Source organism: Muscardinus avellanarius (assembly GCF_963383645.1).
Source record: "Muscardinus avellanarius genome assembly, chromosome: 4".
NCBI classification, from domain to species: Eukaryota; Metazoa; Chordata; class Mammalia; order Rodentia; family Gliridae; genus Muscardinus; species Muscardinus avellanarius.
In genome coordinates this window covers 154,678,466-154,696,110 of record NC_137789.1, presented here as the reverse complement: position 1 = coordinate 154,696,110, position 17,645 = coordinate 154,678,466, and the positions used below count along the sequence as shown (strand labels likewise).

At 45.8% G+C, this 17,645-nt stretch overlaps 1 protein-coding gene across 1 annotated transcript in view; it reads left to right on the top strand.

The window, feature by feature from the left end:
- The window catches only part of CPXM2 (carboxypeptidase X, M14 family member 2), a gene marked incomplete at both ends in the record, with an annotated part of 142,766 nt that overhangs the window by 46,552 nt on the left and 78,569 nt on the right, over positions 1–17,645 (top strand). Inside the window, one exon of the mRNA XM_080694879.1 lies at positions 6,980–7,119. Coding sequence (XP_080551005.1) covers positions 6,980–7,119 — 140 coding nt within the window. The remainder of the gene's footprint in view (positions 1–6,979; positions 7,120–17,645) is intronic.

Sequence of the window (17,645 nt, the reverse complement as noted above, 5' to 3'; positions counted from 1 at the left end):
CTTTGGTTTCACTTTCTTTTCCCTCCCTCCTCTATTCCAATTATTCTTAGGTTAGCTCTCTTAAAATGAGCCCATATTTCTTCAATGTCAGATTCCTGCTGTCGGATATTTTTTTCTAGATTAGAAACTATGCGTTCATTTTTGGAATGATCATCTTCTAAGAGCGAGATTCTATTCTCCATGCGGTCTAATTGGTTGTTTGTACTTTGAATTGAGGCCTTTACTTCATTAATTGCATCCTTTATCTCTTTTTGGCTCTCTCTGAGTTCTTTTCAAAACACCTCTATTATTTCTACAGTTATTTTCCTGATTTGATCTTCTGGAAATCTCTGAATTTCTGATGTTGTGGGGTTGTGGGCATTCATTGCTCCAGTGTTATTCCTCTTTCCCATGATTTCGGAAGTTTGTGCCTTCTCTGGGTTCTTCCCTTGGGTCACTAAGACTTCACTTAAGGTGCTCTGGATCTCGAGTCTGTGGTATCTCAGTCCCCACTACTCCTTTGTTAAGTTGTATCGCAGAGTCTCAGACCCAGGGAGTCAATCAAGGCTGCTTAGACCATGGGGGGTGCCAGGTTGGGCGATCTCCTATGGTGTGATATCTCTGCCACCGCCACTCCCCTACTGGGTCAAGTCCCTGGGAGTACAGTACTGGGATTTCTCCTCTGGGGCCTGCAATTTGACTCACTGTTGTTGAGTACGCAGATGGAGCTTTAGTGGACTCAGTGAATTCACTTCTGCTGCCGCCGGTGGCAATATGGCACCGCTGCCACACCCTCGGCTGTGAGGCTGGCATATTTCTTCTCTGGTTTTGAGCTCCGCTCTGAGTCCCTCGGCTTGCTGTCCGCCGCTCCTCTCTGGAGCCTGGTGGGCTGTTGAGTGCGTTGGTCTGTAGCCGTAGCCGTCCGGTGAACTCGCCGCTGCCTCCGGCAGTAAGGCGCTGCTGCCGCGTCCCCAGGCATGAGGCCGGTGTATCTCCTCTGTGGCTCTGAGCTCCGTTCTGAGTCCCCCTCCTCTCTGGAGCCTGGTGATTTTTTGTTTCTCTGGTGATGGTGTTTTCTGGCTATGAAAGGCGCTGATTTTGTGGTAATGGAGATTGGTTTTTAGCGGGGCTCTTAAGCCCCGCTTTTCTCGGTCGCCATCTTCCTGGAAGTCCTCTAATCTTTACTTTTTATAAGTGGAACATATTGAGAGTGGTGTACATTTACATTGTGCTTCATGCCCTTCCCCCTCCCTTCCCCCCCAATAGAGAGTATCCAGGTTAATCATGTTGTATTTATGCTATTACACATATTCGTATGTAGCTATAAAGAAAAATAAAATAATAGCATTTGCAAGAAGATGGAAGGAACTAGAGAACATTATGTTAAGTGAGATTAGTCAAGCACAGAAAGAGAAGGGACATATATTTTCTCTAATATGTTCAAGCTAGGGAGTAGTGGTAATACCAGAGGGATTCCAGATGATGGAGGGGAAATCACAGCAAAGCTTGAACGGAAGGCTAGGAGAGGAAGAAAGCTGAGGTTGTTCAGTGGAGGAGCTACATACGAATTAAAGGGTTTTAACAACAACAATAGCAACAACACACTGGTCCCTTGTCAATTCTTTCCATACACCATTCCACCCCTGAGAGTTCTCCTGCACAGTGGATGGGGCAAGTACTCTAGCATTTTGTTGCCTTGGGAATTTAAATCTTTATTTCCAAATAATAGCTATATATAATATATATCAAAAATTTATATATATATTTGATTTTGTTAAGAACCCAAAATTCTTGTTATGTTTGAAGATGAGTCTGACAGCTCATTTTTTCTCATCCCTCTTTAATACTAATAAAATTGTACCACAATATTTGGGTAGATTCATGTTCAAGATTTTTATTATTATGACTATAAATATGAATTTTTACTGATCCAAGATATAACATAATTTTGAGCCAAGAAAATTCATTTTTTGTTTCCTGAATTTTAATTTTCCTAAGGATTGCCTAGATTTAAAATGAAAATATCTCCGTAGCCATACCCCAATACAGGGCTGGATCTGTAAAATACCTCTTCAATATAATTTTCTCTAAGGCCAAGCTTGTTGAATGATTTTTTTTGGTCCCACTTTTATTTTTTACTTCTGTAGACACCTCTTCAGGTGCTGTCTAACTATTACATTCTGAATGGGCTGCTCATGGGATCGTGGGACTTTCTTTGCCATCATCCGAGAATTCTCTCCCAGGATGGATCGCTTGATTCCTGGGACTGATATATTCTTTCTGGTGTTCTGCTTTACTCTTATGGAGTCTATCTCCTAGTAGCTTTATGGAAGTGGTGCATGAGAAATAAAATGCTTACGGATCTGTGAATCTAAAAAGTCTTTACTTTTTACCATCACAATTGACTGAGAGTTTGGTTGAGTATAAAATTCTGGGATGGAAAATCTTTTGAGAATTCAGAATTTTGAAGGCATGGTCAAAATTTTGAAGGCCATTTGTATAGCTTTAGATGCTACTTTGAAGAATTCTGTACCATCCTTATATATTTTTTGCTTTTACATTTTTATTTTACTATTTTCCCTCTCTGGCAGCTTTTAGAATCTTCTCTTTATTTCTAATACTTTGGAGTTTCTCAGTAATATGTTTTAGGTTATGCATTTTACTAGATTCGTATGGTTTTGGAGATTTAAGCCTTTCATATCTTGGAAATTATCTTACAGTTTTCATGTGGTATTCCCCCCCTTAAATTCTTCCTGATTTTTTTCCCTCTATTTTTCTTATTTTTCTCCTGTTGTCTATTTCTGTGTTGTTTACTTTTTGGAGGTTTCTTTGACTTTTTCTGTCTCGCCTTTTGATCAATTTTTAAAACTTTAGTTTTCACATTCTTAATTTCCAAGGGTTCTTCCTTGTTCGTTGCCTATTTCTCTTTGAAAATGTCCTTATTGTTGTTTACACAGGGAAGATCTTCTTTCTGGAGATATTAATTATAGTTCCTTTGAAGTTTTCTTCTGTTCTGTTATATTTTGCATTTTTATTTTTCTGTTACAAGCCTCACTTCGTAGTATTCTCTAGCTGGGTGGGGGAGGTGAGCTGGTACATTTCACTCCCCGATATGCTGATACCCACTGAAATCTAGCATACCACACCTGCCCTCCCCTGTGACTCATGTCCTCAAATTCAGAGCCTCATTGATTTCCTTTTTATTTATTTTTTTTAAAGAAAAAACCTCTCAGGTCCCTTGTAGGGTGAGGATAAAGATGTCGGGCTCTTGTTGTCTTCTTGTATGCATATACCCTGCTTCAGTCCAGTCCCTGCTCGCCTTTCGAGACATGTGAAACTCAAGTTCTGGGCTTTTCTAAATTGGAGATCTGCACTTCCTTTTCTTACTGATTCATTCAGATTTTCTCCATTTGATTTCATGCATTCATATATAACAGGTTAGGGATTATAAATGCTTTCTCCTCTTACCAGAGATTGTGGTTGTTGGACTTATTGTTTCCTTTGTTTGGGGAAATTTTTTAGAGAAGAACACACGAAAAATAAAAAGCGTACTCTATTATCTTGAAGCAAAGATGTCCTATTTGATAGATCTTAAATGTAATATGACGTTTTCTCTTTGTTATGGACTTAATAATTCCCGCATTTATCTTATATAAAACTGAGTCTGTTAGGTGTATTACTTTTTTTTTTTTTTGGTGGTACTGGGGTTCCTGGAAGCTCTTCTTCCTCCGGGCTACACTCCCAGACCTATTTTTACATTTTAATTTGGAAACAGGGTCTCCTAAGCCAGCGCACGCGCGGCTGGCTTCGAACCTGCGCAATCCTCCTGTCTCTGCCTCCCAAGCGCGGGGATTATAAGCGTGCGCCACCACGCCCAGCGAGGTGTATTACTTTTTTAAGGCGAAGAAACAATGCATGTAGCTTGAGAAAGTTATAATTCTTAATTTGTTTGCTGCTGTAAATTGTACCATGTTAGGGGCATTTTCTAGACTAGCTTATACTCTAAGAAACCAACTCTTATATTTCAACAGCTTGTAGCTTAAATTTCTCCAAAATTCATCGACTGTTTCTCTACATTATTAGTCACAAAGAGACGAGTGCACGTCTTTTCTGGTTTCTCGTGGGCATTTTCCAAATATTGTTTACTGCACTGTGGTGTTATTTGGCGGCATCTCTAGGGCTGGTACCTGTTCTTTCACTGATTTCTCCCAGTGTGTTGTCTTTTAAATTCAAGAGTTGACTTTGCAGAGGTGGCTGTCATTTCCCAATGAGTCATCTTTGGTCAGCCTCTCCATTCTCTTGACACTATCCTACATTTAATTGACAGGTGTGCTCAGAAAGAACTGAGATCGGCAGCAGATGCAAAATCTCCAGGCTTGCTGCAAACCAGCAACCTTATATGTAATTCCAAGTCCTGGTCAGCAGGCACTGGTGGAATATCAGGAGGATAGCTCCTCCAAGCTCCCATGACTCCACTGGGTAAACGCGCCAGGCCACACTCAGCTCTGTGTTTGCTGGCTTCAGTCGGCCGGGGACATGCAACCTTGTGTCATTGACATTTCTCTATCGGAGTAGTGGTTCTGTGCATTGTTGGGTTGTTGCAGCATCATAAGCCTCTACCCCCTGGATACAGGTAGAACTTTCATCCCTAGAAGTGACAGCCCAAATCACCCCAAACATCACCAACTATCCCCTGGAGGAGCAGTGTGGATTTTTGCTAAGAAATTTAAGTTACAGATATTTTTTTTTCTTAGATTTTTATATAGCCTGTTCTGGACTTTTGAAATTGTAGAAAATATGGCAGCAGTTAACTGGAATGGTAGCCTAATTCCATGGAATTTTATTAAACTTGAAAAAAGTTATAAACCACCCATATCTCCACCATTTCGCCAGTGTTCATCTAATTTCCACTGTTGTAAATATTCTGATAAGCAGCATGTATGCAACACTCCTTTTTCTTTTTCTTTTTTGAACCGACACTATGTAGCAGGCCCTGTTGCAAGTACAATCAGCATTCGGAGGGAGAAATCATTGATCCTACTTTGACAGATGGGTAAACAGAGGCACAGACGTTTAGACGAGTCACCTGAGTTTGTACTGGATGTACGTGGTCGAGTCTGGATTGAAAGCCAGATGGTGGAATTTCGGAGCACACACTGTCCCAGAGCACTGTGGGATGGCTGACTTTTAAGGAGGTGCCACATGTGAACTTCAGTTTGTCTGCCCATCCTGAGCACCACAGGACGAGGCTGCACATGTTTCCACCTTAACGTCCCTGTTGCTTAGGACAATGCTTGACGTACAACAGAGGCATAGTGAAGGCTCCTTTTACTAAATGAATGGAACTCTTCTAAACACCAGTTTCATTCACTGTTTATGTGAAAAGGGGAACCACAACAAAATATAAGTGCCTGTTAGGGTTTCTTGAAAAGAGATGAGTGGTGATACCATAGGTCATTCATGTGTTGCAAATCTCTGTCATTAGGAGGATAATTGCCTTCAAACTCAGAAAGGAAGTGGTGGTGTAATTACAGCCCTCCTGCTGGATTCCTGGCCTCCTGGCTGTCTGGCAGGGCTGGGAACCGGGATGTTATGCTCCGCAGGGGCACCATGCTTCTTAAGAATTAGTCTGTAGCCAAACACACCGAGATCTTGGTAAGCACACACTCGATAAGAGCAACCATTCTGTGACCATTCTAGAAGGCATAACCCGCTGCACCTCCAGGTTGGTAGAAACATCTCTGTAGGCCAAGAAACATCTCTGTAGGCCACCTGAATGCAGATGTGCTAGCGAAGACTATGGGTGTCTGGGGATCGTCGACCCACAGCTTTGTAAGCTCACCTCCATTCAAGGTGATGGTGCTTTGAGAAGACAAGGCTGTGTTGGTATCCAGTATTTGCCCTCAGAGTTCGCTATGGGTGGCTTTGGGAGAAGACAGGGCATGCACAGACTGTGGTTTGGCCTCGGCACATGCTATCTTAGGCCACGATGGGAAGAGTTCTGCTAGTGGGACCCTTGGCGTGTTCCTCATCTGCTGTGGCTGTGCTGTAGATCACGCATTTCCGTGGCCCATTACATGTCAGGCTGTTTCCAGAATTGGAGCTGAAGTGCTCAGAGGCAGGGAGGATGGGCTGGCCTATCATTCTGTCACTCAGACTTGTTCTCATCTGCTTATGCCCTTGTGAAATAACCACGGAATAATAGAATTCATACCAAGAGGGTCATTGTAAATCTGGATGCTTCAGTTGGCTTTAAATGCTCTTTCTCAACTTATTCAATTATTTTTTTCAGGTCAAAGCATTGTCTCTTCATATGGTGATAGCACAGGGAAAAATTCAGAGCAGAAACTCTGCCTATCTTGAAAATCTAAAATCTATCTTGAAGATCTAAAGAATTTTAGGGAGTAACTGGTTCTGAGCACATCAAGTGAGTTAAACACTAAAGGTAAAATATTCACAAGGTAAATACCCTTCAGCATCCAGTTCAAGTACCACCTCATGTGGGGGGCTTTTGTATGAAGTATCCCCGAGACTCAGTGAGCTGTGCTAGCCTTAAATGATCCCATAGCAGGTGGCTCAGATTCCTGGAATAGCACTTGCTCATTGTGTTCAAATTCATCTGTTTCCATGTCTTTCTTCTTGCCTGGATGGTGAAGTTCTGGGAGGGAGTAATTCACCTTTGAGTCCCAGCACCTGGTGTGTGTGGGCTGGTATGGAGATTTTTTTGTGTGTTGCATTAAAAGAGTAATGAAAGAACTCATTAAATTCTATCTTTCACACTGGGCAAGAAGAGGGCATATATTGAGATATTTCCAACTCGTGACTACTCAGCAACCCCTTTTATGATTTCGAAGGAGTTCAGGCACAGTGACTTTCTTGTTATCTCCTTCTTCATTCTCTTCTCCTTCTCCCCTTCCTTCCTCTCAGTCTCAAGAAGAGATTTGTCTTAATTCTGTTCAATTCAGGGTCTTTCTGAAGAACATCCCTCTTTTCTTTCCAGGCGGGCATTAATGAAAATGACTTTTATGACGGAGCGTGGTGCGCGGGCAGAAACGACCTCCACCAGTGGATCGAACTGGACGCCAGGCGCCTGACCAGGTTCACGGGTGTCATAACGCAGGGACGGAACTCACTCTGGCTGTAAGTGCTTCTGTGCCCGTGCATACTGCAGGCGTGTCTTCAGTCTAGTGTTCAAGAGTTTGCACAGACAGAGGCATGGGGAGTTGCAGGGGGGTATCTGATGATGAGTAATTCAAGGGAAGAACACTGGAATGTGGGCAGGACTGAAGGAGCTGTGTTTCTTAGAGACCTTCCCATGTCCTGGAGCAGAGAGCAGAGTATACATGGAAGGCAGGATGGAGTAGGCAAAGGAAGAGGGAAAATCAAGTTTGGGCAAGTGGTTGCCATCTTGGATCCATGGCAAGATATTGGCACTAGGGCAGATGGATGAAACCCAGCCTGAGGTAGGCGCTCTGAACAAGAAGCAGTCCTGGGGTAGAGGGCATGGGCTACCAGACTCTGAGAAGGAGGACTTGAAGCATGGCAGGTTCTCAAGGGAAGGACCACTGAAGAAGTCGTAGGAGTGAGAGATGACCTAGGTGAGGCTTGAGGGAGACGGAGGGCCAGTTCTCAGTCCTGAGCTTGGGGTGGGGCTGTGTCAGCACAAAGCGTGACCTGAGAGGAGGCTTCAGCCCCAGAAAACCCTCCTTCAATTTCATGGTATGTGCCTGCAATGAAACATTACTCAGCTTACAGAGGAAGGACATTCTGACCCATGCGGCAAGTCTCTCTCAGTGTTCCCACTGTAATCCAAAACAACTGACTACACAACTTAGAGGAAGGGAGGTTTATTTGCTCACAGGTTTTTGGAGATTTCAGGGTCCAGCCCATGTGAGTCCAGAGTCTGTGGAGCTAAGGGCATGATGGCAGGAAGCAAAAAAAGGGAGAGAGGAAGGCTCTGCTCTCACATCATGGAGGCCAGAGCAGAGAGAGGGAGAGAGAAATGGAGAGAGAGAGAGAGAGAGAGAGAGAGAAATAGAGAGAGAGAGGGGGGGGGGGGACGCGCGCCAGGCTCTGCTCTCACATCATGGAGGCCAGAGCAGAGAGAGAGAGAGAGAAATAGAGAGAGAGAGAGAGAGAGAGAGAGGGGGGGGGGGACGCGCGCCAGGCTCTGCTCTCACATCATGGAGGCCAGAGCAGAGAGAGGGAGAGAGAAATGGAGAGAGAGAGAGAGAGAGAGAGAGAGAAATAGAGAGAGAGAGGGGGGGGGGGGGACGCGCGCCAGGCTCTGCTCTCACATCATGGAGGCCAGAGCAGAGAGAGAGAGAGAGAAATAGAGAGAGAGAGAGAGAGAGAGAGAGGGGGGGGGGGGACGCGCGCCAGGCTCTGCTCTCACATCATGGAGGTCAGAGCAGAGAGAGAGAGAGAGGGGGGTGGGGGACGCGCGCCAGGCTCTGCTCTCACATCATGGAGGCCAGAGCAGAGAGAGAGAGAGAGAAATAGAGAGAGAGAGAGAGAGAGAGAGGGGGGGGGGGGGACGCGCGCCAGGCTCTGCTCTCACATCATGGAGGCCAGAAGCAAGAGAATGATCAAGCAAAGAGATTCAAAGACAAAAGCACCGTCCCCAAGGCCACGTCCTCAGTGACCCCCCTTCTCCAGCCATAGCCCACCTGCCTAGGTTACCACCCAGTAAATCCATTACCATGAATTTATCCCCTGAGATTACAAACATAAGTTTAAACATCAATGCAAGAGCTCTTCAGGGAACGTTCTATGTCTGACCATAACACCACACATGGAGAAACTCAGGAACATTGTGCTAAACGTAGCCGGTCACACAAAGACAGATAGCCAGGACCTGGAGCCCTCAGGTTCATACAGACAGGAAGTCGGATGATGCTTGTCAGGGCCGGGGTGGGGGTTGGGGATGTGGGGGTTGGGGATGGGATTCAGTGGGAACAGAGTGTCAGTTTGAAATGGTGAGATTTTCTGGAGCTGGATGGTGATAATGGTTAAGCAGTGCGAATGTACTTAAATCCATAAAGCTACTCAAAAATGGCTAAAATGATAAATTTTGTGTTTTATATATTTTATGAAGATAAAAAAAAGAAAAATCCCACTGTCTCCACCTCTGCCCAGGGCTGCTTGTGGAGATGGAGGTGGGCTCTAACTCTAGGAGTGACTAGGGTTGCCCTGGGGACAGTGGCAGGCAGAGACGGTGGTGGAGGGGCTTGACCTGCCTTGCAAGGCTCAACAGGACTTCTAAGCTCCCTGAATTTAAATAAGGAATCTGCAAGATCCTGTAACTTCTTCTTCCACTGAGAAGCCAAGGACACAAATGCCCCCCACTTTTAACACTGGGAAAACTGGTTGTGGCCTCCTCAGCCGGAACCCTTCGCCCTCACACACATCCCCCGCACATTTTCCAATTCAATTCTTTGACTTTTTTCAATATTTTACATGACTGTTGGAAGTCATGTAAAATCAGACTGGAACTTGCCGAGGAGATTACTCTTAATTTCTGGAGAGGTCAACATTAGTAAGTAAGCTGGGGTAACAGAATACATGTGGCATGTGTACTCACATTTAACCACCTGTCATTGTCCTACCAAGGAGACCTTCGCATTTTGATAATTGTCAGGCTGTGACACATCTCCTATTTTCTTCTGAATTTCTTTTCAATATAAATATAATATTGTAACATCGAAGCAGCCCTTTAAAACATTACCCATGATTCCCCTGTCATTATGCAAACAGACTTTTTTACATATTGTAATCACATTGCATATCCAATTATGTTATTTTTAACTTAATATATCAGTAATGGTTTTCATGCTGTGACTCAGGCTTCATAATGATCATTTTTAATGGCCCATAATTTACTCAGCCACGCCGTGATCACCGTCCCAGTTTTCTGTTACCACGTATCATATTGCAGGAAGCGTTTCCATGCTGTTTTTTTTTTTCCATTGGAATTATTTCCTTCATATAAATTTGTGGAGCTGAGATAATTCGTGTATGCTGGCAACATTTGGTTATGTATTGGAGCTGTTTGGTAGATTACATCTTACTTGCTCTGCTTTGCAGGGGCACTTAGGAATGTGTTTCTGTGTGCCTCTATTTATCCTGCAATGCGCATTTTGCTCTCATCAGTGTCTGGTTACCATGACAATTGTTTTCACTATTTAGATTCCGAAAGGCAAGAATTTTTGATGGGGGAAAGAGAGCGCAGAAGTTGGGTTGCTCGGGGAAAACAGAAATTTGGAACAAAAAGATTGGTTTGAGGTTCCCCATAGGGACGAGATGGATGGATGGATTTTTGCCTTCATGCTGGGGTATTAACCTGTCTGGCCACCGTCACCGGGGAGCCAGGAGTCAGGTTATTATTGGATTAGAAAATAAAAGTATGACAGGGATATGGCTCATATTCCAGTTCAACTAGAAACAGCAGAGGGTTTGAGGTAAGCAAGACAGCATGGTAGAACAATATCTTTCCTAGGTTTAGGGAGAAGAGAAACCTGTAGGAGGGAAGGCAAGGGATAGAATTTCTACTTTTAAGAGTTAGGTTAAAAAAATCTAAATGCATTTCAAGTCAAATTATTCTTCAGGGATAATAAAGAGCAGCCACCGGACGAGCATCAGTGTGTCTCACCTCATGGACAAGTGAGGCAAGGATATATTTTGGTATCTCAGCCTTTGTCTCTCAGAGGCATGAATGATTCCCAAGTCAGCAACATCAATTCCAGGGCACACCAAGCACTAGATAGGTATCAACAATAGATATCGTTCAATACTAATTGTAAAGATGGTAGCTGTCTCCCTTTCTCTTACCCCTGATACTGTTCCCAGCACAGACAGTATAGTATTTTTTTTTTTCTTTTTGGTACTGGGGAATTGAACCCAGGGTCTTAAAGCCTGGCCTCAAACCTGCCATCCTCCTGTCTCAGTCTCAGAGATTACAGGTGCACATCACTGTACCTGGCACGTGGTACCATTTGTAATGCCTATTTATTGGCCCCTGTATTTCTCCCCGTTGGGCAGCAGGACCCTTGGTAGCAGGTGTAGTACCTTGCTGGTCTGTGCCCAGGGGTCCTGTCCAGTACCAGCCATCAGGTGCTCCATGAGGGACTCGTGAATGGATAGCACCATGGAGTAGTTGACAGAGGTTCATCTGTGCTGAGTGTCGATGAGTTGATCTATATGACTGTGGCCATTCAGTCACCTGAGAGCAAGCTTCCATTGCAAGGGAGTGGGCTCAGAAAGGGAAGGCTGGGAAACGACAGAGACTTCTAGAGATAGGTGTTCATGAAGCTTCCGTGGCTTTGGCATCAGGGCATGGCTCTTGCTGGTTATCAGATTTCCCTTTTCTGAATTCAGTTTATTGTTCTCAAAGATGGGACAACTATTCCTCATCTCTTACAGATGTGGTGAGGGTTAGATGCAATTATATGTTTTAAATTACCAGTACATAACAGATGCTGTTTCCTCCCTCCAAATCTCACTGGGTTTATCTCCAATCGTGGATTTCTAGCTTTATTTTTGGCCACAGATCTTTCCCTCAAATAGCACCTTCTTTTGGAATTATCTAGAAAATCCAGGTGGATCAGGCTGCTCTTCCTGGATCTCGGGGTGGTGGCAGCTTCGCCTGTCTGCCCCCCTTCTATCACAGGAATGCCCCTGGGGGACACATGCAGCTGAGTGTCCCTGTTTGACAGCATCTCAGATGGCTCCAGGTGACTCCGTGCAGGCTCCAGTCCTGCCTCCTCCAAATGCCCATTGCCACTTCCAAAGTGCCTTAGGCTGCAGGCAGATGTGTGACTCAAACCAAGACAGGCAGCTCCAGAGCTGGGACTGGGATTCGATTTTTCTAGTTAAGCATGAAGGACACACTCCATTCCCAGCGTGCTGTGTTTGAGGTAATGTTTTTAGACAAGGGACTTAGCATCCTTTGGAGATTGCCAAGTGGATGTCGTCGTTTGGCATGGCTTCTTGTTGCTTACTGATACACTGAAGCACTTTCCTCATCGCTGGAGTTCTTGCACATCAGAATACTAGCAATGCCTTTCATCCATGGGACTTTTAGAGTTGAGCATCCATAATATGACTTGCTCCTGACAAATCACTTCCTCTTTGTGGGTCAACTTCATATGAAGTTTATTAAGCACTGTACCTGAGGCAGTAAGAATACAGACGTGAGCATGACGAGCATTTGTCTGCAGGGGGCTTTAGTCTCGCGGGAGAGCTGGCACGTTCCTGGGGCCGCTAAACTCAGCAACATTCACGCTGGCGGGAGACGGGCAGGAGCCGCCATCGGGCCTGTGATAGAGACAGAAAGGATGGTGACGCAGAGTCATCAGCCCGAGCCAGCCCTGTCCTGCCCGGCTCATGTCCAAGTTGATGATAACTCTACAATTCTGGTTTTAATATTTTTCACATAATTCATTCTACTTGAAAGTAATAATATGTGACTGTGTTAATGACACTGAATAATTCATATTTTTTCGCCAGTATAAATTATCATTCCCCACTGCACCGCAGTTTAGTGAAATGTTAGTATACTGATACAGACCGATCTTTTATTTCCCAAATGACAGAAAGTATGTCTGATAAATGAGCACTACAATTATAACCAGTGTGAGGATGGAAAAGTTAATTATTCTTTTGAGATGTGCAGATGCTTCTAAGGATTTGGAAGAGATGCAGGCGATTAAAAAATAACCAAACACTTTCAGTGTGAACTGTTTAATAGGTAGGACAATTTACCCTTTCGGTGATGCGCGGTCTGGGTGCTGGGCTTGTGAGGTGGGGGCTGAGGAAGACTTCCTGGCGGGAAGCATGGAGGTAGCCAGGAGGGAGGCTGGGGTGGGAGGAGTCCTTGGCCTTGAAGTGAGTGGAGTTGGCTAGTGTGCAGTGAGGGGCTCTGGGTGCAGGAGGCTTGCCTCGGAGAGGATGAAGGTCTTCTGGTCCCCTGCAACAGTGCACATCAGGAGCAGGTGCTGAGGTGGCTCGGGGCCTTCACCCTGTCTGGCTTAGAAACTCTTGGAAGAGTAGGGGGATCTCAGAGAGCACAGGGCAGGTCTAGGGACCGGGAGTGCGGAGTGCCAGATCCATGTTGAGAGAGAGCAGGTGGAGATTCTCCATCCATTTGCAGAGAGACCTCAGCGGGAGTCGGCGCACACAGAATCGCCCTCGCCTCCTTGGGCACCTTGGCGCCGTGCTCGCCAGTGGCATTAGAGTGGATGAGAGCTGCAGTGGAGAACGCCAGGGGATGAGGGCACTGTGGTGCTGCTAGAACACGGCTGGAGTGGAAGCCAGAGGTCGGGTGCCAGGAGCCCTGGGAAGCAAGACGTACGATGAGATGGAGGCTCAGCCACGGCCAATTCGGGTAGTAGACTCTAGATAGCAGACTAGGGCGGTGATTGGGGCAGGGTGCCAGTGGCCTAGGGAGCAGCAAGCAGCAGGCCTGGGTGGACAGACACCCAGGAATCCTGAAGCTGCAGGATCCCGCTCTCTCCCCACTGGGAGGGTCTGCAGGGCGAGCGGGACCAGGGCTCAGCTGAGTGGGCGGAGAGGACGGTGGGGTCTGCTGCAGAGGGAAGAGCCAGAGAGCGGAGAGGCTGAGGCACAGGAGTCACCGGTAGAAGATGGTGGACCACGACACGGGACCAACGGGGACTGCTCCAAACCCTGAGGGTCCTGTTTCCACAGCAAGAAAGTGTGGCGCATGCCTGTAATTCCAGTACTTGGGAGGCTGAGGCAGGAGGATGGCAGGTTTGAGGCCAGCCTTAGCAACTTATTGAGGCCCTCAACAACTTACTGAGACCCTATTTTAAAACAATAAATAAAAAGTGCTGGGAATATAGCTCAGAAGTAGAATGCCCCAGGGCCTGGTCCCCAGTTCCAAAAATAAAATATGTCTAGCTGGTTCCTCCCGCTTTTTTCAACTGCACCAGGCTTTCTGCTCCCCGAGAACCCGGCCTGGCCTCTGCTGCTGTCTTGTCCTCCGAGGGGGTCTGCCTGGCTCAGGGGGGCTGGGAGCTCAGAAAGGGAATTCCCCTGAAGCAGAGCTCAGCGGGAGGCCAGCAGGCGCCACATCAATAATTCAGTCGGCTCCTTCTCGGAGAAGAGGGCGGGTGTGTTTTCAGAACGTGTCAAGCTGTGTCTCCTCGCTTAAGGGTGAAATGAAATGTTTGGCACCTGAGCAGGGCTGGGAGAGGGAAGTTTCCAAACTCTTTTCTACCCTCTTTGAGAACTGTCAGCTTCTGAACAGTGGAGTTTGGCAGGAAATGGAAGGGTTTTACCAAAAACATCTTCAAGTTCAGTTACAAGGTCAGACATGCGAGCGTTTCTTCATCTGAGTTTCAACTTCAGCCATGCGGGAATGGTTATTTGAAACCAAACTAAACGGGGTTCTTGGAAATGGCAGGTACGGCTCAAGCATGATTTTCTGGGTGCCGACCACTGAGGGATGAGCTCCCAGGGGTGTCATGCCTGCGGGGGAGATCGTCCTAGAGCTTGTTCCTGGCTGGGGAGCTTCACCCTGCTTTACGCAGGGGTCGGCGCCCTGGCTGTGAATGTTCCGGGTGGTTGCTGGGCACGCCCCACCTTTCTGTCTTCTGTTTCTTGGTGGGGAGGAGGGGAGACTTGCAGCCCGCCCCCCTAGGTCACCGCCGTACCTCACTCATCCCCGACGCACAAGGTCTCACTGGGTGGCAAAGGGCCTCACTCAGTAGTAGCCGAGGCTGGCCGTGAACCGCAATCCTCCTGTCTCAGCCTCCCGAATGCTGGGATAACAAGCATGCCCACTACGCCCGGCTCCTGGAAGCTTCTTTTTCCTTCCACAGCTGTCTCTGGGACTTTGCACCGGCCCTTCCTGCTGCCAGAAGACAGGCCCTCTGAGCTCACAAGCTTCCTCTGGCCCCCTGTGATGGCCACCCCCAGTCTCTCCTCACGTGGCTCTATTTTGCTGAGAAGGAAACTTCCCCAAATATAGGCAGGCTGACTTGTAGGGCAGCACAGGGCCTGCGCCGCCTCCTGGGGTGCTCACAGCGACCTGCCAGGCACAGCCCTTTCTTTTTTTTTTTTTTTTTTTGACCCAATGTACCATGTTGGAATATTTTATTTTATTTTTAACAATTTTTTAAATTTTTTATTGGTGCACTGTATTCATACATCTAGTGGGATACAAAGAAAATTTTTGTAGACATACATGCACACATCGCCAGTCAACCCCCACCCGATCCCCACCCCACTCCCTCCCCATCCCTCCTTCCCATGCTTGGCTTAGTGGTTGACATCTAGTATTATAGCAATTTATCCAAAATTAAAAATGATAATCTCACATAACAGTTTCATTTGTCTGATACCAAGCTTTTGATAACATAAAGATAACATTTCAATATTTCTTTTTGCTTTCTTTCTTACCAGAGAATATTTTTTTCTTTTTTTTTTTAGGTGAAACTATCATATATTTATATATTTATTTTTCAGAAAAAAAAATCTATCCTAATATGGAATATGGATTCTAGATACCCAAAATGATCTCGAAAAAGAACAAAGTTAGGAGATGTATATTTTCTGATTTCAAACCATATAAAGCTACAATAATTGAAACAGTGTAGTACTGTTCTAAAGGCAGATATATAAACTATTGGAGCTAAATAAAAGGAGTAGTGGGGTCTGAGATACTACTGACTTGAGATCCAGAACACCTTAAGTGAAGTCATAGTGACCCAAGGGAAGAACCCAGAGAAGGCACAAACTTCCAAAATCATGGGAAAGAGGAATAACACTGGAGCAATGAATGCCCACAACCCCACAACATCAGAACCCGATAAAACAGAAATTCAGAGATTTCTAGAAGATCAAATCAGGAAAATAACTGTAGAAATAATGGAGGTGCTTCGAAAAGAACTCAGAGAGAGCCAAAAAGAGATAAAGGATGCAATTAATGAAGTAAAGGCCTCAATTCAAAGCATGAACAACCGATTAGACCACATGGAGAACAGAATCTCGCTCTTAGAAGATGATCATTCCAAAAATGAACGCATAGTTTCTAATCTAGGAAAAAATATCCGACAGCAGGAATCTGACATTGAAGAAATATGGGCCCATTTTAAGAGAGCTAACCTAAGAATAATTGGAATAGAGGAGGGAGGGAAAAGAAAGTGAAACCAAAGGGATCAACAATCTCTTCAAGGAAGTAATAGCAGAAAATTTTCCAAACATAGAGCAAGAGGTTGATACACAGATCCAGGAAACTTATAGAACTCCCTTTAGACAGGATCAGAGAAGAGGATCCCCACGCCACATAATTGTCAAAATGACCAATGTGGAAGCCAAACAGCCCTTTCTTGTCCTGTTGTCCAGGTGACGAGACTGAGGTTTAGGAAGCCCAAGTGACTTGGTGGTATAATCTGCATCCTTGTTCTCCCCCCCCACACACACACATACACACATCCTTCTCCCTGCCACACAGGGCTTGCTCTGACACCACAAGGCTGTGCGAGTGTAGACATCTGCTTGTACAGACATATATATGTATTTACCTGTGTGCTTCCAAGGCTGGGCACAGGAGGCATGGTGCCTGCCTGGGACTCTGAGACCTTTAAGAGCTCATGAAAATATTTAACTGCTTTCAAAAGCATAAGAAAAAAAAGGTGATCTTTTAGGTTGAAAAAATATTTTAATGTATGATATTAATATATTTGTCTTTATACTAATGCAGTTATAAAATAGGATTCTTACAAAGAAGAGACCTGTGGTCAGCAGAATAATAGCCCCTCCTAAAAAATGTTAGCTTCCTAAGTCCTGAGACCTGTGGATACGGAAGTTTTTCCAGCAAAAGAGAATGAAGGCCCTGGCGGGAGCGGAGGCTGCTCGTTGGCTGACATGGGAAATGGGGCGGGTCCTGGGTCACCTGTGTGGACCCGGCACAGTCACCAGGGGCCTTAATGCAGATGTGGGAGGCAGAAGGAATGGCCAGGAGGACTTCAGCATCACTGGTGTGAGGAGGGAGGAGGCGGGAGGGACATCCTCTGGTGGAGCTTCCAGAAGGAGCACAGCTCTGCCAACACCTTGATTTTAGAGCTTTTAACCTCCAGAACTTCAAGACACTCTGTGTTCATGAAACCAGTAAGTCTGCAGCAGCAGCAGAAAGCTAATGGTAGCTGGGCGTGGTGGCACACACCTGTAATCCCAGCATTTGGGAGGCTGAGACAGGAGGATCTGGGTTTGTGGGCAGCCCCAGCTACTTAGTGAGTCTCTCTGCAACTCAGTGAGACGCTGTTTCAAAATAAAGAATAAAAATAGAGGTAGATGCCCCTGAGTTCCATCCCCAGTGCTGAAAAAACAAAAAACAACAACAAAAAAAACCAAGCAAGCTTATGGTGCCCTTAAATGCAAACCTATGCCCTGCAGATGTCCTACAGGGCAGCCCAGCCCCAGCCCCAGCCCTGGCTCTCCGAGGCAGGCCACACCACCTTGGAGCTCCCAGCAGTGGCTTAACCAGGACCTGGGCCAGCCCTTCCCCTGCATTCTTTAGCATTCAGAAAAATTCCTTCTTCCTGATCCCTTAAGGGACGCTTCCAGATCTGCGGAGCTTTAACTGCCTTCTTCCTTTCGGTTCTCTGCAGGCAGGTCTCTCCAAATGCTTCACCATTTGTCCA